At 48.3% G+C, this 23837-nt stretch overlaps 1 protein-coding gene across 8 annotated transcripts in view; it reads right to left on the bottom strand.

Annotated features, from left to right (window-relative positions):
• PSD2 (pleckstrin and Sec7 domain containing 2) overlaps positions 1-23837 on the bottom strand; it is a 90226-nt gene that overhangs the window by 7690 nt on the left and 58699 nt on the right. For 5 of the 8 annotated variants that reach the window (XM_069772927.1, XM_069772930.1, XM_069772928.1 and 2 more), the window contains 7 exons: positions 23330-23410; positions 22651-22763; positions 18702-18762; positions 11408-11498; positions 10208-10251; positions 6421-6611; positions 5154-5224 (listed from right to left, as the gene is read on the bottom strand). In XM_069772927.1, coding sequence (XP_069629028.1) covers positions 5154-5224; positions 6421-6611; positions 10208-10251; positions 11408-11498; positions 18702-18762; positions 22651-22763; positions 23330-23410 — 652 coding nt within the window. The remainder of the gene's footprint in view (positions 1-5153; positions 5225-6420; positions 6612-10207; positions 10252-11407; positions 11499-18701; positions 18763-22650; positions 22764-23329; positions 23411-23837) is intronic. The other 3 variants (XM_069772935.1, XM_069772933.1, XM_069772931.1) reach the window with 2 other exon arrangements.

Genomic DNA, 23837 nt, shown 5'->3' on the forward strand with positions numbered 1-23837 from the left:
AGGCAGAGGAATGGGCTGTTAGCCTTTTAACAAAGAAAAACACGTGCTTTGCCTTATGAGGACCTAATATGTTACCCCACTTGGAGAGAAATAGTTGCTTGAGGAAGACATTGCCACTCAGGCGTCATACACTGTAGAGACTTCTAACTCTGGATGTTTTTCAAGGCTGAAGCTCTTTGGATCTGAATAAATCTGGCTGTGATGCCCACGATCTCTTATTTCAAGATAAGTTTTCTGAAAATACTGTGCAAATAGCTAGGCTTAATGGCACGTGACAAGGAGAAACTGCCATGGTTGCAAACCAGTTTGATTAATGCAGATCTTCGCCTTGAATGGTATCATCGTGTATTGCCTCTACTGATTTCAGGCTCACAGGCATCAATGTAGCTGTAAGGAAAAGCCAAATCTTCTTTTTCTACCACTGGGCTCAGTAAATCAGCGTAAGGTTCAATCAAGCAGGTTCTCTCTACCTTCTGCCTCCCTGCTGGTGGAAACAGGCTGTGTTTGCAGGAGTGCATGGTGCTGGAGGCTCACTTCTGCATGGGTTGGCTCTGCCAGGAAGTTCATTTTAATGCCTGTGCTGCAGTAGTCATGATGATATGTACTGCTGCCGATACTGGGACACTTCTAGGTGCTCTTAAACAGGCAGCCTCCACAAACAGCTCCAAGGCTGCATGATGCCACACACACATGGCTGGAGCTGTCACAGTGCCCAGCACTTATACCGTAATGTAGGCTACACTGCGTAGCCTTCCCCTGGAGAATAATCCCATTGCCCTTCAGCAAAGCATGTCAGCTCTGCTATAAAGCTTCCAGCAGCTTCTCTACATTTTGCCTCACTCCCTTTCTGAGCTTTGATGTAAGTTTAAGTGTGTGCATAAACTGCTGCTGAGGAAGAGATGTGTCCAAAAACATAACAGTAACACAGACACTTTCAGTGAAGGAGTTCTGGTTTAAATCTCAATGAAACTCATTTATACTAAAACAAAAGCAGTATCGTATTTGGAGGAACTTCAGGCAGTGGTTAGTCCATGCTATAGCACTGCTAACCTCACTCTCACTTTTTTCATGGTGTTATCCTGCCATACATTTCCTTGCAAAGGGGTTAATTTGGTATCACAGGGCTGTTGAATTTTTGTCTTATGTGTCCTGCACTGTTCACACAGGTACTTGTCACTGGGAAATGGGTAAGGTATGCTATACCACACCCTTCCAGTTACACTTAGCCCCCAGCCCTAGAATGGTGACATGTTTATTTTTCCCTCGATTCTCCAGGTGTAGGATGGTGGGGGTCAGCAATTTTCAGGGTCTGTTTTGGGGCTATCTTCTGCAGGAATTGAGCCCAAGTGTGGATGTTTTGTTTCGGAATCCCTCTAAATTAATTTAATTCACTTTCAGTTTTTAACGTTGATGGTATAGACAGACTCTCCGTTCATGTGCCTCTCCTGCCCGCACAAAGGCTCTGCTTAAACATGCACAACCACCCCCTTGTCTGGGCTTAGTTTCTGCCATGGCAGTGCTCCGTGGTGTCTTTGGTTCACTCTTCTGATGCCAGCTCTCCCCTACTGCCCGCTTCTGTGAGCAGGTGGTGGGAGATCCACAACTGAAATGAGCTCCCCAGCTCAAAGCTTGTTTTTTCAAGAAAAGGCATCGATCTCTTGGGCCTGCCTTCATGGGGCACCTGGATGGGGTGAGAGAATCCAGTGTATTGGTCCTGCTGCCCTCTCCTCTGGACTCAGCACCAGTCCTGAGCAGTGATGTGAATATGGACATGGAGATACAGAGATTTCTCATGCTCTGGCTTGTGAGTGGGTTTTCCTCTTTTTCCTTTTTTTCAGCTCACATCTACCAGCCTAAAGAAACCATTTAATGAGGAAAAGTAACCACTGCGCCCTTTTCAGTCTGGTCATGAACTTGGCGCTCCAAGTAGCACTACCACGGCAAGGGCCTGCCTGCATGGCACAGCATCCATGGCTCAGGGCTGTGCTGAGAACTCCTTCATGGTTGGGGGCTGCAAGGGCAGACCCTGTGGGAAGACCTGCACCCTTTCCAGTACTTCCATATAAAAGCATTGCATGCTTTATAGCTCTCCATCATTCCTCTCAACACCCCTCTACGTGTGGTGATTAAGGGTTATTATCCCCATTTCACAGAGGTGAAGTAAGTTGCCAAAGGCCATGGAGTGAGTCAATGCCCAGTGCAGATTAGAGCGCAGGAGAGGTGTGCCCTGCTCCCAAACCTGCATTTCTTCCTCAAGACTGTGCTGCATCCCTTTAGGGGATCAAGCAATTGCTTCAGCAGACTATGCTAGAACACGCTAATCCAGCAATTAACACTGGCGAGTCAATGACATGTGACATCTCTACATCAGCAGGTTTATGGCTGCTGCCTGAATTGCTTCTAACAGACTGATTTCTACCTGTCCACCCACCTACCCATTCTTCTGCCTATCTTATGTCCACGTCCCTCTGTATCTGGCCATTCCTCCTTTCTACACACCTACCTCCCCAGGGCTTCCTTCCCACCTCCTTCCCTCACTCTCTCACTCTTACGTCTACTCAACTTGCTCCCCAAAATGAAATTGAGAAGAGTTTCCTATTAAACTTCGGGGAATTTCCTATTAAAGACTAGATCCTTGGTTTGGTCTGAGCAAAAAACTGGAACAGGCTGAACCTGTGCTTCATGGCATCAGGTGAGCCTGGAAGCAGGTACTTTCTCCTCTATCTTCACATCAGAAAATCTTTTCCCAGTGATTTGTGCTCAAGCCAGCTTCTATCTTATGTTTATCTGCAGGCATCTTCCACTGAGAGCTTGGGAGGCTGCACACCATTTCCTTCCTGTATTGTGCAACTCTCTTGTTCTGCAAACCACCCCATAGGCAAGAAATTGCACTAAGAATCGACAGGGCAGATGGATGTTTATCCACTCTCTGTTGTGGTGCTGGGAATATTTGGAAGTGGCAGGGCAAGGACTTTGTCTTTGTGGTCTCATCCTTCTGTCCGGTCTCTGTAAGCCTGATGATAGACACTGTCTACAGCCAAGCCCAGCCCAAGGAATCCTCTGAAGAGGACCATATACAGTCTGGCAGCAGCTCATGACTAAGAAACCCCTCTTTGCCCAAATCCTTTGCCCAAGCATTCCTCAGGTTAATTTTTGTTGTTGTTCCAAATGCTACTTCCTTGGGGCACCCTTGGCAATTCCAGTCCCTCCTGCTAATTACACATCAGTCATGGCTGTTATTTATCAGGCATTTTCATAACCTAGCCAAATCTTAGGTGTTTTTCTTCTTCAGTCCTTGTTCGTAAAGAAAGCCCTCAGTCTCTTAACCATTTGCTCCTGAAGGTCATCTAGTCAAGAACATTGGCCCTCTAACTGCCACATCAATCTCATCCTCACTCTCTTTTTAAATTCTAAACACCTAGTAGTAACATAATGAACTATGGTAATAGTCGGGCTGGTTACTGCTGCTAGCCTTGTACAGCAAAGAAAACCCAACCCCTCTGCCCCATCAGCAGCAATGACACTCAGTGTTGTCTTCATGGCTCCTTCTAGTGGTGTCCAAGCAGTCAAGAAAATCTTCACTAATCTGGATTTTGGTCCAGCATGGGAAGAAAATTCTGTCCTGAAGGTGTATTTTATTCCAGATATATACCCCCTCAACAGACTTATCCCAAGAGACATGCCCTAGAAGTCCTTGGTAAAAAATTCATTTAGATCTAAATGGTTCCTGTGATTTTGATGAAATTGTTGGGTTTTTTTCCATAGAAAAACTGTCATAAAATTAAATGTTGATGGTAGCGCTGTACAAGTTAAATCCTCATGCATCACCCATGGTCAGCATGAGGACCTCTTCGGTGGACCCTTTGTGGAGACTTTTAACAAGACAAGAGACTGAGATGTAAGAGTGCCACTGACTTGAAGAATGCCACACTTAGAGGGCTGGAGATCTGGGCTCTCCTGTACGCTGCAGCTTCCCTCAGCTTCAGGAAAGAGTGGCAAGGCTGTAAAAATACCACTTGGCTAAGAGCAACCTGTACTGTAAATTACGATTGGCTGCTGCCAGATTTCTGTTGGCTTTGTGACATGTGCCATAGAATCTGGCAAAACACGAGAATCGTTGGGGTGTGCTACGAGCTCTGAGTCATAATTCCGTGCTGCCCTGAGGATCTTTCTGCCTTTCTTATATAATCCAACGTTTGTTTACTGACATTGCTTTGGAGATAATGCTGCAATACATAGAAACATCTACCCACAGGGAGTGCTGTTCCAGCAAGGTGAGTTCAACGGGTTACTGCACAGCAAGTGCTACTAAGGTAGTTCAGACCTAGTTCAGTGGGTTATGCTGTTGCATGATGAACAGACATTTGGCATCCCTGGCTGGCTCACACTGACATTCAAGTGAGCCCCTATCCAGGCTCCTTGGATTTTCCCACAGAATAGACTATCCATGGAAATCCTCCTAGCATCCAAGTGTCTTGAAAGGCAGAGAGCTGAATGCTATAGCATGCAGGGAAGCCCTTCCATGGTGACTTTGCCTCCCATGAGGACCTGGCATTCATACTTGTGTTGACTAGAGGTGGCTACAGAACAAACAGAGATGAAGAGAGCCAGAAAGTGTCACTTGGCAACCCATGGAAGGACCCAGTTCGGCAAGGTCCTGAAGGAGAAGAGAAACTTTAAGCATGGTCCACACCAGACTCAGTGAAGCTGCTCATAATCAGATCTATGCCAGCAAATAAAAAAATAGGCAGGATAAGACTGGTCTGATGCTCCACCTCTTCAGCTTCCTATTCATGTCTCTCCAACATCCTATTTCACCTATTCCGTATCACCTGTTCATTCATCCTCCCCAACAGCTCCTACTTGCTGGGACACTTCTGCAGAAATCTTGCCTCAATATTCCCTCTTTCATACTTCTTCTGTATAGCCCTCTTTTCAGGATGTGAATAGTGCCCTTAGCATGAACACCACCACCAAAGATGATGGCATCCTCCAGTTCTGTATACTGGTCTCTGGAGGTGCTCTGTAGATGTGCATGCATGCATTAGGACATGGATTCACCTCTACTTGCATCTATGGGTCTCCTGCTTAGGACAGCATGACTGTTTTGGAGACAGCATGAAACAGCATATGGGATAGTCCACCACAGTTACCTTTTGTAAATAAAGGATGGTCCCTTTAAGCACAGCATAAAATTTCTTCCAACCTCTTCTTCCTCTGGGAGCTAAAAAAGGAAGAACATTTAATTATATATGTCTGCTTCTGCTAGTGCTGCTTGACCTTCACATTTCTGGCAAAACCAACCCTTCTCCTGACACACCAGAGGCATGCAGTGATGCCCAGAGCTCATACACCTCCAAGCTATTGCTTATGAGTGGCTTGTCTGCAGGGACATGTGTTTGAGAGGCATGGGCTGGGAGATGCAGCCTCCCAGCAGGAACACAAGCAGGTCAAAACCAGAGATGAGTTGGTATAGGGGTACCAGTGGACACGTGCAGGAAGTGCCTGCTCCTCCAAACCCAGGTTCATGTTCCTTGGACTAAATGCTTGAGGAGCAGAGACATTCCCTGAGCTCCTCTGCTTCAGATTAGTTAGGCAGACATACCCTGGATAAGGCAGCTTCTGTTCCACTGAGGAGGGAGCATTAACACCAGCCGTCTTGATGGACTTGGGGACAGAGAGCTTGCTGGAAGCTGGAGAGGGGTGGGAGGTGAGGGGAGCCATTTACATCACCACAAGACAGCTAATCCTCTAGGCATGGGCTATTAAGAAAGTGCTGGAAGCAAGGGAGGCCTTTGGTGGTAATCTCTACTCAAGACTTTTAATCAGCTGCAGTGACTGGGCCAATCATATCAGTTAGCAAAAGGGGTTATCCAAGGTTTCATTAATCTCTGCTCATTAACAGTTCCCAAATATATTTTCCTTTACCTTTTCTGTAATCCCATATGCTGACAGCAGAGCTAGGAGGCATCCTGTTGCCCAGCCAGCACATGGCAGCTGTTTCTAGCACATGGCAGAATATGGACAGCAACAAAACTTCAAAGACCAGACTGTCCCCAAGGTCAGGGCTGGGGTGGACAACTGCTGTGGAAACACCCTCACCCCATTGCTCAGAGTGTGGGATTCAGGATTATGCCCATGAACAGGATGGAAGACCAGGTTTATCTGTGTGGGACAGGCACTGTTAGGTTCCTTGGCAGTGAGAAGGGAAGACTGAGGCCTCCTGAAAACAGTCATGTCTATAAATGCCTCAAAACACCCTCTTTTCCCTCTGCCCTGGCACTCATGGATCTAGGGATCTCTCTTGTGTTCCCTGGGATGCAGTGAGGAAATGCCTTCAGCAGGAGAGCCAGAAAGAAAGCTAGGGCAAGGTTCTGGTACTGCCTGGGGCACATCTCCTCCTGTCCCATTAACACGTACTTCTCTTCCCATCCATGTCTGCATGGGTTTTACGTGTGAGGACACCGTGCTTGTAGGTGACTGCGTTCAGCGCTTGGGGGATGTCCAGGAAGGGGTTGCTGCTGTCAACAATCCTTGTCACTTTCTTCGCACTGGCTCCGAATTTGTCATCTACCAGCTCCGAGAGTGATTTCCTCAACTCGTCCTCATCACTTGGAAACAAAGTCAGAGAAGAGATTGAGTGGAGGACACGTGGGTTGGGTCACAGTGTGCACTATCTGCTTCGGTTTTAAAAAGAGTTATTTATTACAAGGCTAGTCAGAGAAAGAAAATGAAAGGAGACGCAGGGACTGTAACACACAGAGTGTGCCAACAGTGGTGACCTGGACATAGCTGGGAGGAGCATGGGTGGCAGGTAACTGTCCCAGTGGTCCCACTGTGAGGTTACTCAAAACAGGTAAGGGAATGGGTGCTTGTCTGAACACCAGGGAACAGCAGACACACCATTTCTGAGGACTACAAGCATTTCACAGGGACAGTCTCCAATTTTGTGCCCTAAAATCAGAGCTTAAGGAGGTCTTTTGCTGCAGGCCAGGTATCACTGGGGTTTCTCAACCTCTGAGAGGCAGTCCCTGGGGCCTCCTAGGTGCTGAAGGAGCTTGAGGAATGTCCTCTGCATCTCTAAGGAGCAAAAGCTCTGCAGACATTAGGGAGATGGGCCACTTGATCAAAAAATCACAAACCCTGGAACAGATTATACATCAGCTCCCCATTTGTGTCCTCAGGGTGGGCCAGCAGAGAGCAAGAAGTGCTGGTCATTTCCATAAAAACTGCTTCTTCTCACAGATCTCCTGGTCCTGGACCCTGGGCAGCATGGGCTGAGCAGCTTATGGAAGTGTCCACTGACTCCACCAAGCCTGCCTCTTCCTGGTTGGAGTAAAACATAATCTGGCAAATAGCAACTAGAACTTGTATGGGAAGTGATATTTCCCAGTGTCCCTGGGACATTAAGGAGGGAGAGCAAACAGGGAATTTCTGCCCTGTGTGATACATGTCAATGTCTAAATGGTATGAGTGGTCACCTTAGGTTGCAGATTAGATTGGGACCTCAGCTGAGGAGTGACTCAGGGATGAATCCACTAGCTGGGATGTAAGCAGTAAAAATCCCACACTTTCCCACCTGCAGCAAGTACATGGCCAAAGCATCAGACACCTCTTGGAAGAGAAGGATGATTTCTCAGCCCTCAGCACCCACAGGAGTCCTGAGGCTTAGGCAGAGCCCAGACACTGCACCTGGGTGGGGAGTTAGCGGGGCTCAGTTCTCTGAGCTGCACCCTCTGAGCTCCTGCTTGCTGGTGGTCATATACCTGCCTGTCCAGTTGGGCTTTGTGAGCAAGGGCATTTTATTCCCTGGGATGGGCAAGGACAGAAGGCAGAAGCAAGCAGGGAGAAGAGGGTCTCGCCTGTGCAAGGTTACAACTCAGTGCCACATCTCCGAAAGAAAAACAGGTACCCCGTGTCAGGGAGCATCTGTCCCACAGCAGAGGAGCTGAGAGGTCTCTCGTGTTGCAACCTGTCCATCTGCAACCAAGCAGGACACCCTGCAGCAAGGCAGGTCCCAGGTCAGTGTGGGGTGAATGAGGGGGTGCAAGGATACAAGTGGGGTGGGTGGAGGAGGGCAAGAGGGGGGCTAGATGCTGCTGAGTGGAACTGCACCGCTGCAGCAGGACATTGCGGGGGGCTGACATCCCTCGGATATGCTCAAGCCAGGGAGCATGTGCTGGCAGGCGTTGTGTAACCACTGCCCACATCCAGCGAGCAGATGCACTTCTGCTGAACTCCTCTTACGTAAACTGTCCCACCGGCACCTTCTGCGGAGCTGCAGGGCTCCCTCTCGTGACTACGTCCACCCGCTGATGCGGCCTTTGCTGCAGAGCTGGCATTGCTGCTTTCCTCTCACATAGATGCCACGCAAAATTATTTTTAAAGTGAAACTGATGCTACGTGACCCACTAAGAAACCACTGCCCTTCCAGGGCCACCGGCTGGCTGTGTCCTTTCCAAAGGAGACACTGGCCCACAGTGAGCACTGCCATTGGGGGCATGGCTGGCAATGGAGGCTCCTGCTCTGCAAAGCTTGACCCAGGTAGCTGGGGAGGGAGGTAGGATCAAACTGTCTCCAGACACTTTTCTGGCCAGGACAATATGAGGAGAAGAGCAGGTGATAGAGCTAATGGTCCAGAACATCCTGCTCAGTTCCACAACCCTCTGGAGACAAGAGAGATCTGAGGGGAGGGGAGAGAAGGAGAGGAGAGGAGAGGAGAGGAGAGGAGAGGAGAGGAGAGGAGAGGAGAGAAGAGAAATGTCCACTGTGTTAGCTTAAGGCCCCAGGTCTGTCATGGGCTTCCCCACAGCAGTGGTGGGGAGGCTTTGGGGCTGGGGAGCACAGCACACCCCTTGCTGAGGGTCCTGGTCTGTGCTCTGGGCAGGGGGTGGGTAGCAGAGCAAGGGAAAGGGCTGAGGAAGGTGCTGCGTGAACCTGTCACGGAGGCCACCATGCTAGCTGTTCCCAGACTTGTTTCAGAGTAACAAATGATGATCTGGAGGAGACAGAGTACATCTTGAGTTTGTGGACGACATAAAAATGAGAGGTGCAGGGCCACCGCTCAGAGGGACGGGAGCCTCACCAAATGCAACACCCTAGTACTGCACTGGTCCTGAAGGAGGGTTGGCCGGGGCTGACTGGCTGGGGAGCAGCTCTGCAGAAAAGGCCCTGGCACTCCTGGTGAACAGGAAGATGAACAGGAGCCAGCCAGTGTGTCCTGGCAGAAACAGAGGCCAAGAGCATTCTGGGCTGTGTAACAGCGGCACAGTGAGGAGGCTAAGAGAACTGATCATCCTCCTCTACTCTGCACTCATAACATCATATCTTGATACAGCAAACAGTATTGGGCCCCCAATACAGGAAAGGGCATAAACAAGGAGAGAGTTCAGCAGAGATCACTAAGATGCCTGGGGACTGGAGCACTTGCTATGTAAGAAGTGGCTAAGGGAACTGCTCTTGTTCAACCTAGAGAAGAGATGGGTTTGGGGGACATCATGGCAGCCTTCCAATATGTGTGAGGAGGTTATCGAGGGGACAAAGCCAGGTCCTTCACTATGGTGCATGACAGGAGGACAAGAGACAGTGGGCGAAGTCAAAACAACAGTGGTTTCAAATGGATAAGAAAAAAATATCACTCTCAGAATAATTAAGCATTGGTTCATGGATCCAGAGGGGCTGTGGGTTCTCTATCCTTGGAGGTTTTCAGGATCAAACTGAACAAAGCCCTGAGCATCCTGGTCTGAATTCAGTGTTGACCATACTTCGAGGAGGAAGCTGGACTGGAGATCTCGCAAGGTCCCTTCCTGCCTGAGTGATTCTCTGATACTACTTCCAGAAGAAACTATGTGGAAGAGATGGAAAGTCTCAGTGACCAAAATAACCCCAAATCTTGAGCTCCTTGTGCAAAGACCTCTGAAGCACCTGGAGTGGGACCAGCATTTTATAGGTGTAATAGTAAACAAAGAGGGCATTCCCTTCCTTTAGATCATGCCTGTGGACCCTGTGTCCACTGGCTGCCACCAACTTCCCCATCTGCTTTTGTGTCTAAGCCATAAATAAATCTAACTTGCCTACAGGAGGGACTTCACTGCTTAAGGGCTTGGCAGGAAAAGTTCTGGGAGCTTCTGCGGCTAAAAACATGACTCAAGACCTGTGAGCTACTTTGAAAGACACACTCTCTCTCAAATGCTTAATGTATACTTACATGGCCCACTCCAGCTTCTCATTCTTGATGGAGTTATATAGTGTCTGAAACAAGAACATGGTATTAGCTGTGTCTCTCATGGAAGACATGTCTGGGTGGTGGAGACCATCTCCTCCACACTCTGCCTTGTGTTCTTGGAGAGATACCTTCCTTGCTGAACTGTCCTGGAGAAGTATTCACCAATGAGACAGACAACTGGTGTCCTGCTCGACCCTTTTTTGTCTATGTGCCATGCTAGGTATTGGACTGGACATGTCAGCAGCAGAGGGATCTGGCAGCCAGCCTTGGTCAGGAGCCTGTATATGATATTTTTGACTAATTCTAGGTGCTGCAACTAGTCCTGAGTGAATCCTGGCCTACACAAAGATGATAGAAGACTCTGGGGTACACCAAGACACCTCCAGTGTCTTGACTAGGGGAAAAGGACAGTGGAGGCTTGAATGCTGCCCTGAGAAGCAGGGTAGGAATGAATGACCTTGGGGATCAACTTTTCCAGTTCCTCCTGTGCAAAATTCCAGTTACTTCCCTGAGTCAGTGAGAAAGAAGCAGGAATGGGCTAGGAAAACAAAATGTGGAAGTGGCCCTGACCACACTGAGGGGTGAGGTAGGGTGAGGTCTGCTGGGAGGTGGGGGTGTCGTCTAAAGCATGATGTGACACCCCCGATATGGCACTGGTCGTTTCAACCTCCTTCCATACAGCAAAATCCAGGTCAGATTGCTGGATCTGCAGCAGGTGCAGGCAACAGTGGTGGTGTTAAACCACATGGAAGGAGAAAATACTCACTTTGCGGTGTTCAACCAATATCCCATGGTACTGAACTAGTTGTGTTGGAACACTACATCTAATTACATGGAAGTAAAGCCAGATAAAAGTATCAGTGCCAGATGGTCATATTTGGGGGCAGAGGGTACCTTGTTCTGTACATTGTCTGCTGCATCACAGAGCTACCATGGGGCAGAGGGACCCCTGGTATGCTCTGAGGACAGATATGACACAAATCTGGATAAAACACCACCAGGGAACAGACCTCTGGTGGCTCACTGTGAGTTAGAAGAAGATATCCATGTGGGTTACAATTCTTCTAACGAAACAATTGTGCACTGAAAAATGCTGATTCAAGGGCTCAGAGTGTCTCAGCAGGACTAGGTGGCACTACAATAATAATGACAGTATCCCACTATCTATTTATATCATGTTACCTTCAGCAAATCCTTTGCAAAGTCCTTCCCATCGTTCAGGCCATCCAGGTTTGCTATGAACTGTTGACATGACATCTTTTTGCCAATATTCTGTAAGGCAAAGAAGCAGCTCATTAAACTTCTGGAGAGTTTTGACTTTAATCAGAGTGTCTTTTAAAGAACAATTTTATATGTAGTGGTGAAGTCTGGGTTTGCCCCAAGAGCTCAAAGCTGAAAGGTTTTCTGCTCTGATTTTCTATTGTGCTTTTTGCTTTATTTGCTCATGCCAGCACCCAAACCTTTCAAATAACCTCTTTTTTAATGGTGGAGATAAAACACCTGAAAATAACCCCTCTAGCTCTTGCTCCAAACTTTCTAAGTGCTCTCACCTCTGGTCTCCAGGTTGGTCCTGGTACACAGTCTGTGTCTCAAAACCCAAGACAAGTACTCAGACTGCCTTGAAATTGCAACGCTTGGATGTGTCTCCAAGCCTGCCGTGTGTGAAATTGTGTGAGTATGCAGTGTCAACATCTGAAGACAGCCAGCATTGGGCAATTACTTGTCCTTCACAGAAACTGTTATTTTTGATTGCCATTATGAAGAGATGATCCTGCTACTGGTACTGCGTGAACTTGAGTACTGTGGCATGTGAGGGCAATACATGTACACTGGGAGAATCTCACAACCTGGAACAATGCCAAGGTTCTAATGCCAAGACTATTTGGTGCTGATGCTGCCAGGTCATCTGGCATCCCTGATATCAGTCTGTGGCATCTGTCTTCCCAAACCCTTTACCTCTCACTGTAGCAGGTGAGTCACTCTCAGCCTGCAAGGGTCGAGGGGCTGGAGGCAGGCAGCCTTTTTTCAAGCCTTCCCCTGCAATCCTACCTCTCCAAAGGAGTGAAGCAGAGGTGTGGAGGAGTCAGTGAGAATTGTAGAGTTCAGAAAAAGGAGTCTGATACCACAAAGGAAAGATAGGTGTCTCCAGTGCCATGTCATATTGCAGCCTTCACACCCTGGAGTGAAGTCCCCAAGGACAGACCCTGTGGTGACACCACATGGAGCAGACGATGGAGTTAGCGAGAGGAGAGCACGAGCTGCCACCAGTGGTCCTAAAGATCCCAACAGCATCCTGACACTGGGTGGACTTTGCATCAAGGTATCAACAGGGTGGCCATCCAGGAGGACCTGGGAGGATGGCCAAGAACAGCAGAGCCAGGAGCCTGCTTAGGGACTCAGTGAGGAAGAAGGGCCTCACTGGGTCACTGGGAGGGGATGAAGCTGCAGCAGATGATATAGCAGGTGCCCTGCAGGGCAAGATGTGTCCTCTGTGCAAGAAAATAACCTCTTGAAAGAGACTGACACCAGAAACCCCTGCCCACAAACATGCACAACAGATGACCTGGAGGCTTCTCCCCAGGTGAAAGCATCAGGAAAGAGTGAGGCCTTGGGATTAGCCCACAATGGCCCCCCACACACCCACCATCTGTGTGTGCAGACATACTCTTTGGCTACACAGGGAGTCAGCACTGCCTTTGAGCAGCTCTGTCTCATACTCTTAATTATGCCTCCTGTCAGTGCCACCTCCAGATGAGCTGGCACCCTTGAGAGATCAAGAAAAAGAGGAGTAAAGCACTGTTACAAATCTGCAGTGCCTTGGGACAGTGCAGCACAACATGAGGCTCTCTGCTTTCTCACAGGGGAGACGCACAGCTGATGCCTGACAGCTAGAGGCTATTGCCAGCTAGTGCTCAGGGGGTACACTAGCTGCAGAAGAGCTGTGGGGAAACCTGCAGACAAGCTAGGTTTTATCAGAAGAGAGAAGAGAGATTTGTGTACTTGCTGGCTGGTGAATTACAGCCAAAAAAAAAAAAAAAAAAAGCCAACAGCACAAAGGCATGTGAATGGAGAAAGGAAGGGGGGTAAGAGAGTGCATTAAAAAATGCAGTAATGAACTTCCACAAGGGAGGGAGTTTGAAGGTGAGGTAAGTGTGTTGCCTGAGACCTTGAGGCACCAAATTACTTTGCACAGAGAGAAGGTGACTACTTCTACCCCTGCCTTGAGGCAGGAAAGCAGAGTGCACAGCACAGGTTTTTCTGCCTGCAGAGATCTTGTTGCAGTGATCCAGCAATGAATGCAGAGGCCAACACATTTTAGGAAGTGAGTGGATACAGTGAGATAAAGTGGCATAAGTTACCAGCCTTGCAGGCCCTTCTTTGGGTTTCTCACATATTGTGTCCAAGACATATATTAATCCCAGGGGATGGCTTTTTATTCTGTGATTTGTCTCTTTCTCTTGTGCAAGATCTCTGAGCTTGGAGACAGCAGCCACACTGTGGAAAAGCAGCTAATTGCTGAGCAATTGAGAAGGATGAAAACATACCCTTTCTTTGACAGCCAGAAGAGGTGATGAGAAAGGTCCAGCAAGGATGCTAATACTATGAATCAGCTTGTTGGACAAGACTGTTGAAGCACTGCAGAGTCGGGGCAGGATTCAGGCTGGATGTCAGTAGGACTGAGCACAGGATGCTGGGGTGGCTCAGATGCAATACAACCTCAAGTCAATGATACCTTAACACTTCAGCTTGCTGCTTTGAGAAGTGGCCTGGAGCCAGCCACTCAAATACAAAGCCCTGCAAGTGCCTCCAAATCAACACCATCTGAACAGAGAAAACAAAAAAACACGGACTTCACAGCTTCACTTGATCAACACTTGCAAAGAAACAGTTCTGTGATCACAACTGCCTCACTATCAACGGCACCAGCACCAGGGGCTGCCTGAGCTTTCACACGCTGCAACAGTGTTTAGCAAGTATAGGGAATCCTAGGAACAACTCTGGAAATGGTCACTATGAGGGCGCAGTGGGGTGCCTTCTTATGCAGTAGGCCACCTTGCTGATTCAGCAAGATCATCACATGTGGACATAATCTTCAGGTGAATGTATCTGCACACCTCAAAGCTCAGTGTTCAGATGTTCTATATCCCTTGCTGAACTGGGACTGCTGGGCAGGGAGATGCATCTTCATTTCTGGCCAGCCACACAGATGGGGGCATTTTGATTTTTTGTGGTGCATCAATCACTTACCAGCAATAGAACAAGCAGCAAGGCTGCTTCACAGCCACACGTAGCTACTATTCCTGATATGTCCCCCTGGCAGAAAAGAACTTCTTCCCATCTTTGCTTGCTCCAGGCCATGCAGCAAAGCATGAGAAATCACTGTCAGACAATCAGCATGGTGTGCTTGGATGGAGAGTGAGCGAGCAAACAGTGGATTAAATAGATGAGAAGGGATGGATAGTTAGATGAATGGATAGAGACAGTATGGGAATGGATAGACAGAGGTGGACGGCTGCAAACAGTGTATGAGAATGGAGAGATGCAGAGACAAGGTGCACAATGGTGGTTAGAGTGCATAAGAAAAAATTAGGAAGGATGAGATTGATCTGATGGAGGGTAGACAGGGCTGATCCTGCCACCCCATTGTTTCAAACCAGTGTAACTAACTCCCCTGTTTACAGTTGGGTTCTTGCCTCCTCTGGGCCTCAGCCATCTGCTGCTGAGCTGACTCATCCAAGATGATCGCAGACCATCTCCTGAAGTGTCCAGGATGGCTCTATCCACCTCTAGAAGACTCTGGGCTGTAGCCTGGCATCCCTTGGCTGTTGCCAAGTTCCAGCCTTAGGAGGCTGGGCCAGTGAGTATGGAGCTGGGTGCTCATACCTGGGAAAAGCAGGTGCCGTGTGAAAGGCCCAAGAGGAGAAACAGTTCCTGGGGGCCAGAGGCCATGAAGGGTGGCTATCTGGAGTGCTCTCCCCAGCAGTCTGTGAGCTGTTAAACCACTTGAGCTTCTGGGCTAGAGGCCCCAGGCATCAAACATCTCAGCTGCAAAGTGGTGAGTGGAGTACATCTCCTGTGAGCTCCCCAGCATGAGCCTCATGCCCCTAGAAGGCCCTGCTTTTACTCAGGCTCTTTTGACCTCTCCTAAACACTCATCTTCAGGGGAAAAAAACCCAAACAACTACATTTACGCTTCAGCATGAAGTGAGGGTCATTTGTCTGACTGGACCAAAGGATCTGGTAGTGGATGTGTTCTAGGCTGCAGAAACAAAATCACCCCACTGCAGGGAACAAACCTGCAAATTTTGGGTACCAGTGACCCCTGGGCCATGCACAGCTGCTGTGGGCAGACTGGTGTCATTCTGCAGGTGACACCAGCAGCTGCTCGTACCTCAGAGCTCTTCTGCTCTCTCAGTGCTACTAACACAGCACTATTGCTAACACAAAACCATAAGCTTGGCTTAAGGAGAATATCACAGGGTTTGTAAGATTAATAGTGAGGGACATGTGAAGTTAGGAGCTGCCAGAGATCCCATTTCAAGCTTTGTTCAGTGGCCATGAGAGCTGCTGGCCTGCTTTTTGAACAAAAGCTAAAGCTTGTTACATTACAATGTGACTCCAGAAGCTGGGCTTTGCTGAAGTACCAAAATGCAAGCATGAGTGCTGGTGAGGCATAGGTGTTGATTTGTCACTGTCCTTCCATGGCCAGCAGTTCTGAACAAGGAGGGATAACAGTGACAATTGAAAAGGAGACATCCCAAAGCTTTGTCTCCAAGGAGCAGAGATGGAGCAGAAGAGTGCTTACTTTGTCATAAGATCTCCTGGAGCTCAAACAGCACCAGCAGAGCAAGGTAGAGAGTTGCAACAACTTGGTTTATACTACAAGGCTTGTAATGCTGGCTTTTAAACACCAACTCCAGGTGATTCTATGAAAATGGAGTGTCTCATTTTAAAGACAGTAAGTTTTCTAGACAGCTTGGAAACTGGGTCTGAGTGTACCTGTGGTAGAAAATCAACAGTACTAAGGCAAAACTCCAGTGTGGCCAGGTGCAAATCTCATGTTTTAAAGCCAGTCTCATTACTTTTAACCCTGGACTCAGTATATGTGATGGTCATTGCTGGAATGGTGAACTAGCCCATCCTAGACACACTGCTGTAGGGAACTGCCCCTTTACAGAGACACATCAACTATCTTTTCCTAACCAAAGGAATTTCCCACTTGATGACAATGCACAGTAAAACACTGAAACACACACACAATATTAAAAAAGGAAATAAAATAACAAGTGATATGCAATATCGTGACAGCATCTTTAACAAAAAGGGGTGAGAGGTCAAGTCACACAGTCCCAGGTACGCTGCAGTTTATGGAGTTTTTTTTACACAAGGAGAATTTCATGTGATGCATATCAGCTGCCAATGGGTTGCTAAGTAGTGAAGGACACTGCACAACCACTTAGGAATCCAGACAAACAAAAATCCTTTTTTTTTTTTAACACAGAAAAAACAAGTCAAAAGCCAGTGCTTTAAAGCAAAACACTAGAATGACTGCACTTACCACCTGGTAAAGGGTTAAAGAGCAGAAAGAGAGGTTCCAGGAGCAGAAGGAAATAAAAAAAAAGGAGGAGAAGGAGAAGAAGAAATTAATGTTACACATGCGGAAAAATAAAGAGAAGATTTTTCAAAGAAAAGCTCGGGCATTTCTACACCTGGTCAAAAGAAAGCTATTTTTGCTTTGCCTAGATAGCATGAGATCATTTTTTCTTATCAAGCTTCTTAGCCAGCTTGTCAATGAAAAATAGAAATGGTGAGGTTTAGGGTTTTTTTGGCCTTTTCAATAATTTTTATCTTCCCAGAGACATATTTAGGATTTTTTTTAAATTAAAAAAACCTAGACAAAATAGTAAGATTACTTTGGAGTCAAGTTGCATAGTTTGCCTTCTGCCACAATGCTGTTTTGCTGTTGCAGGAAATGCTTTAATGAAAATATTTCCTTGGCTCCAACCATTTCGGTGGAAGGATGAATGCTTTGTGAGACCCTCCCAGAAGCCAGCCCCATTGCTATCCCACCGCGTGCAGAGACACTTCGCCTAGACATGTTACTGGCAGCCATGTGGGTGGGAACGGACCCAGTGGCCAGTGTAACACTGGTCGCAGGCTGCCTGTTCCTCAAAGGATGAGGCCATGGCAGCTGTAGCCAGCTTGGTGCAGGCTACAGCACATGTCCAGAAAGGATGGTCTTGCAGAGACCAGTAATTCCCTTCACTGACTGCTGTGTTCGTACCTTGCCAGTCATGAAGGCAGTATCTGTGCCCTAATGATGGGGACGGTCTCCCAGGAGGACTGTCAGGATTGCACCAGTGAAGCTGGTGGCCTTTGCATCTTTGCTGTCAAAGGTGAAGAGCACTCACGTAATGTCCTCTTCCCACCTCCACAGAAAAAGGCTCCTTTCAAAGGTGATTATAAACCAGTATGCAAAAACAGAGCTAGGTTATGGCCTACTGTCCTCTCATTAACAGACTAATGAAGAGAAAATCAGGGCAAGCCTCTGCAGATGCACAACGAATTGTTACCAGCTGGAGGCAGAAGAGAACTCTGATCACACAGCTTGGAAATCACGGGCTTGTGGGGCAGAAAAAGGGTGCATAGGTTTCACATGCACAGGCTGCTATAACAAGCCATACCCCCATAGCCTCTCCCAGATGTATGCTATAACAGGGGTCTCTAAGGGTACACAATGTCCCAGTGCTGGCCCCTATGGCCAGTCCCATGTCCCCTCTGCAGTTATTTTCCCTCCCACTCTGCTCTGCCCTGTACACTTTTAGGAACAAATCCAACCTATGCTGCCTGAAAGAGCCTCTAAAAGGTGGTGAAAGATCTTCTTACAGCCTCTGCTGTTTTCCAACCACACCTTTGGGCACTGAGCTCTGCTCACCCTGCTCTTTGTCCAGAGGCCTCTCTGATATGAAACTCTCTAGTGGCTTTCTGTTACACCTTGAGGAAAAAGAACAGCTGGGACTTAGTTCATGTTTTGGGAAAGAAAGATCAAATTTAGACCTGCATGAAAGTACTGATTCCCTTGCAGCAGTTTTTGGGATGAGAGAAGCCTCAGGTGTCTGCACCGCAAGAAATAGCAGCACAATTGGTGCTGCTGTTTGCCAGCCCCACAGAAACTGGCGATGAAGACCTGGGACAGGGCTGATGCATGCAACTGGTCCTGGGAAGAAAGCTGCATTGCCTGTGCCTGTACAAGATAACTGATGTCAGCAGGAGATATGCCTTTGGCTTGAGTGTGGGAGTGAGACACTAAGAGGACTGTCCCCAGGTCTGGGCCTGGCACCCAAAATTCCCCCTGGAGCTGGTCAGAGTACTCTCTGACATCCTATCTCAATTTTCCAGCAACACATCCCGCATAAGGGGACAGACCTCTATACTGGGAAGGAAAAAAGGAAGGATGCCTCTCCAAGTACTACTTACATGGCCGTGAAGGTCTGTGTTTAGCAGCATCAGGGCGCAGGTGAGCGTATGAATCCCATCTGAAACACACAAGTCAGATGGGTATGATTACTCCCCTTCCCATGCAGTTTTGGTGTTTGCTGTCTTGGCAGCCCACCCATTGCAAAACCAAGGCTAGTTGCTATGTCTGGGGACCTTAAAGAATACTTGTTTCCTTCAACTGCATAAGATAGTTTTAAAAAAAAGATATCCTCTTTTCTGTCAAACTTTACCTTTTTCTGAAACGATCACCAGGGAATTGACTTTAAAGCAGTTTTGTCAATGGCTTTCTAGAGACCAGACTTTCTGCTGAGTCTTCCTCCGTATCTGTTTTGTGCCAATGCCATTGTAGAATGGGGCAGAGACCCTGGCAAACAGAGCTAGTTTGCCCCCAGTTGATCACAGTCACCTCAGGGGTTTGTCCTGAGGTCTTTAGCCATCATTCCCACCAGCCTGTAAGCTCTTGAGTTGTTCAACAAACACAACTAAAAATTAGTGCAGCGTTTTTGGCTCTTTGACTTAACAAAACTCACATGAAGTTTTCCTTCCTTTTGAGACAGTACAGCACCCTCTTCTTTACCATGTAGCCTGGCGGCTTGCTGTTATTTCAAAACCATGCTGTATCCTGAAACTGTTCAAGCTCAAGAGACCAGTTGCCACACACCACCTCACAACAGTGAGATGTAAATGCAGTCTGGCACATCAACTGGTCCTTGCCAAGGACCTCACAAAAGGGCTAGAGAGCACCAGGGAGGAGGCAGGGTCAGAAATACTACAGCCTTGGTCTTTGGCCCTGCTCTTGGCATGAGTTGGTGTGCTCACACAGATGGGCTGCTCCACAGACCAAGTAAGACATGACGTGATGCTCCTGGCTTATTTCCCTCGTGCATCCTGCTCTATGAATTGGTGGCCTAAGGTCAGGCTGTGATTTACCCCAGGCCTGGCTGGGGAAGTGGCACTGGCCTTTTCTTGTGGGGGTATATGTGCAGCCACAGAGAGCCAGATGTGGCCTGTCCCCATCCCAGGCTGCCACTAAACAAAGGCACCATTTGTGTGGAATAGTGATGAACCCTGAACACCCCATGCTCAAGGCCAAGCTCTAAACACTGCCAGCTAAAGGCAATCAAACACACAAGCCCAGGATGAAGGCAACTCAGCACACAAGCTTCTCCCTTTCCTGGAAGAACCATGGTCTGAGGAAAGAAGGGTTTCTCATGGGAACATCACGTATTTCTCTATGAGGGCTGACAGTTCTGGGGACATGGTGTGATGGACATCCCCCTTCAAGAGAGAATCAATTCCTAAGAAAGATGCTTCCTTCACTTTCACAAGAAGCAGCTTTGGGCTTAGGACAACATGCCTTCCCAGTGTGTATTTTTGAGTTTCTGTGGGAGGTTCTGGGCTGACATCTTCACCTGGCCCTACTGTATCACTTTGGTCAGGTAAATCATGTTTCACATGGCCCCAAGGTGGAGCTGGTGTCCCAAAACTTGCTATTCTCTCCCTGTTGCTTAGCTCAGTTGCATTCACTTTTTCTCTCTGCTCACACGGTGTCACAACACAACTATATTGTTCTTCTATGCCTGGGCTTTATCAGTACAGGAAAGCACTAATAATGTGTCCAGGACACCACTCTCTGGGAGAAAAAAACAGCCACCTCACTCAGTGGTCAGCAAATCAGAGCTCCTGCCACCCTCATTTGCAGCATCCCATCATGCAAGTGAAGTGACTCTCGGTGTTGCAACAGCCATGTCTCCATCAGTGGAGGAGTTATTGAATCAGCGCGTAGTAACACCCTGAAATGTCTTAGAGGGCTGTAAGACCTTCTCAGCTGCCTGATCATCTCCAGACAAAACTGCCTTGACTCTATCATGCCTCTATGCCAATAGAACATCACAGCCAGAGGTGTTTCTTTAGAAATCTAGATAACACACAGTGGCTCAGATTTCATCTTGGTGGAACATCCTTTGTGAGTTTAGGCTGGATGCAACAAGAAAGAACTGCTTCCTGAAGAAAAAGCTTGCAATAACTTTCTCAAATTACCATGTACCTAGTGCATGCTTTTGAAGTATCTGCAAAAGATGTGACCTGAAGGAGCCACTTTTCTTCCCTCCATTGCATCAGCTTCAAGTAGTACTTGGATTACAATTGTATTTTTCAAGCCCCATTCAATTCCAGTACTGAGCACAGCTCTGTCCTGCTTGGGACTCATTCAGTTTACATTTGGTCTGCAGAAAGTGGTCCTGCCCAGCCTTGTGAAATGTGCTGCCACCATCACAGGCAATGCTGTGGCCCTAAGTGTTAATGAATAGGTCATGACAGCAGCAGCAGCAGTAATATGTTTCAGACCCTGTTTTCCTTATTCTTAATAGTTTTATACTGTTTAGGAGTATAATATTTTCAAAACAGGTCCTACTGGCAGCATTGACATCTCCACTGAGGGCCATGCAGTTATGGAAGAGTTTAACTTTCTGGCTTCATTCGTGTTTGCATTAGCAGGCACCTTCCTTGCAGAGTGTTCAGAACTGGGATCTAATTTCTCTTCTGAACAGTTGCCGTAGCATGGCTCCATCAGCAGTTTTGTAACCCATGTTGCCACACGGCAAAGCTTGCGCTTTGTTTGACTAGTTACTGTCCTCATGCTGAAGGGTGTGGGCTGGAGTCAGAGGTCTGACCCCCTGTGCTCCAGCTCAGCCTGTGCTCAAGTTGGTGTGTGCATACATCCACCCCCCCACAGTGGGTGGTAGGCACCTGGGGACCAGAAAGGGAGAAAGGGACCCAAGGCCCTTGTCTATAGGGGTGGGAGATGGATGCAGTAGAATTGGGGATCACTTCCAGGGGGAAGTGTTGAAGAGGGGTCAGGACGTGGCATTTAGGATATTTCAGCTGGGGACTGCTGCTGAAAATTCAGCCTGCAGCTTAATGTCTTCATGTGAAAGACCCTTCCCAGGGAAGGTTGTCTTTGGATCAGTGGGTGAGAACATCATACAAACACAGGGAAATGAAATCTAAACCTATGTTTTATTGGGATACCACTGATAAAAGAAAAGAGGTCATTCTGTTCTGAGAACAGTGCGTGTCCAGTTAGCTTGGCAGAGGGACTGGAAGGTTCATGTAACACTAGGCACTGCTGCTCTTTGGGAAGCCTGCAAGATGGAGACAAGCAGGAGCTCTCAAGCACAACTGGCATACTGCATGCAGAAGGGGGTGGAGGAATAACTGGCACTGCCATGGTGCCAGCTGAGAGCAGGTCAGCAGCCTGATTTCCACCCAAAAGGGCATTTCCAGATACCTGTAAGCAGGCATGTAGAGGTATTCATGTAAGTGCGAACGTGGGCACGCTCATGTTTGGACGTGTGCGTATGCACATGTGTACCAGGAATGACCTCTCCCATTTAAAACTATAAAACTAGAAACTATATCTAACAAAAAAAAAAATAAGGGGGGGGGGGGGGGGCTGAAAGTAGCTAACAAAATCTGCAACTTAAGTGAGCCCAGAATTTTACCCAGCTGTGCTTTTTTCTGCTGCAGATGTAGATGCAACGAACAATGCAATGAACACAACTCCTGTGCATGGCAAGGCAATAGCATTCCTCTATCTGCACGGAAATGTATTCTTCCATTCAATGGACAAGGTCTTGGGCTGAGCTAGCACCAGCCACTCATTTGCCCACTGTCAGCAACCACTTTGCAAGCTACAACTGCGGTAATTTGTTTGAGAACCATTCACCACCTGTGTCCCCAGTCCCTGCCAGGGCAAGGATAATCAGCAGGGCAGCATCCCAGAGAAAGGGAGAAGCTCAGCCTTGCCTGCCCAGTGGGTGCTATTCAGGCCTGGCTGTGGATGGTTGGTTTTACACTCAGGCTCTGTGACACACATGCACTGTGAGTGCACAATGGACACTAGAGCCAGGGAAAGCAAGTGGTACCTTCGGACGTGCTCTCTTCTGGGTTGCACTGGCAGTATCGCCGGGAGAAATGAATCAGCACCCGCTCCCGCTCCTGCGTCTCTCCCATCAGCGGGAATGCTTTCAAGAATGTCCTGCAAAGAGAAAGTGATACTTAAAGATGTCATGGATCAATCTGCTGGGCAGCATCCATGCTAAGGAGGGTGATGGAAAGGGGGTCCTCAGAGCAGCTAGGAAGGCCTTTGTCCTCCCCCCAGCCTGTGCACCCCTGGGCCCCTGCAGGTGCAATGAAAAGGGTGTCTATGGAGCCAGCTCTGAGCTGTGCGGGGAAACATGCTGTCAGCTGAGATCTGACCCACCTCTGGCTTGATGGCACCAGGATGGGTTGTCCGTCCCAAGGGAAGAAGTTGCTCCCACTTGCTCTGAATTTGTATGGGATAGGATTCCTGGAAAAGCTGCTCTCCACCATGGGGAAGCAGGTTGTGGGCCCTCCTGTTGAAGCCCACTTTTGGTGGCAGTACCTTGTGCCAAACGTGACACCAAAGCAAAGATTAAATGACAACCTGGAGCTCCCCCCAGTCCCTGCTCCTATCACACGGACAGCTTCCCATGGCGTCCAGAAGTCTGGAGGAGAAACCCACCGCGCTGCTCCGCTCTGTTCAGCCCAGGCCCTACGCGGGAGTGCCAGAGACCAGCTCACCTGAGTGCTTTGTCAAGGGTCAGGCCAGTGAAGTCAAAGAAGCTGAGATACTCCTCTGCTACCAACTTGCTAAATTCGTTACTGTAATTAAAGAGGGAGTAGTCAGCCCTTTAATCAGGGAAGAAGACACTGTCTACAAGAGGAACAGCAGACTGCTGCCTCCTGGCCAGCCCAACTCCCAGCAAGACACTGCAGATGTGACCCCAGACCCAAGGGGACTTTATCCTAACTTGAAATGCTGCTGGACAAAGCTCCAAAGGGCCCTAACGTGCCCACAGCCTAGCACTGCAGCTGCCAGCCCTAGACACCTGAGAGAGATGCCTGCCCCCACTGAATCCCTCTGCTGTGCTGCTGGCCAGGGAGAGCCTCCTCCCAAACCAGCCAGGAGAAGGAGGCCATAAGGATGTCCTGTGCTCATCCAGTACCCTCTCTCTTACCTAGACCCCTCCCATTGCTGGACGTGTCCCCTCCTCCTACTGCAATATTCCTGCTCTCCACTCCAGGTTGG

The sequence above is a fragment of the Haliaeetus albicilla genome, chromosome 27 (assembly GCF_947461875.1).
Source record: "Haliaeetus albicilla chromosome 27, bHalAlb1.1, whole genome shotgun sequence".
NCBI lineage: Eukaryota > Metazoa > Chordata > Aves > Accipitriformes > Accipitridae > Haliaeetus > Haliaeetus albicilla.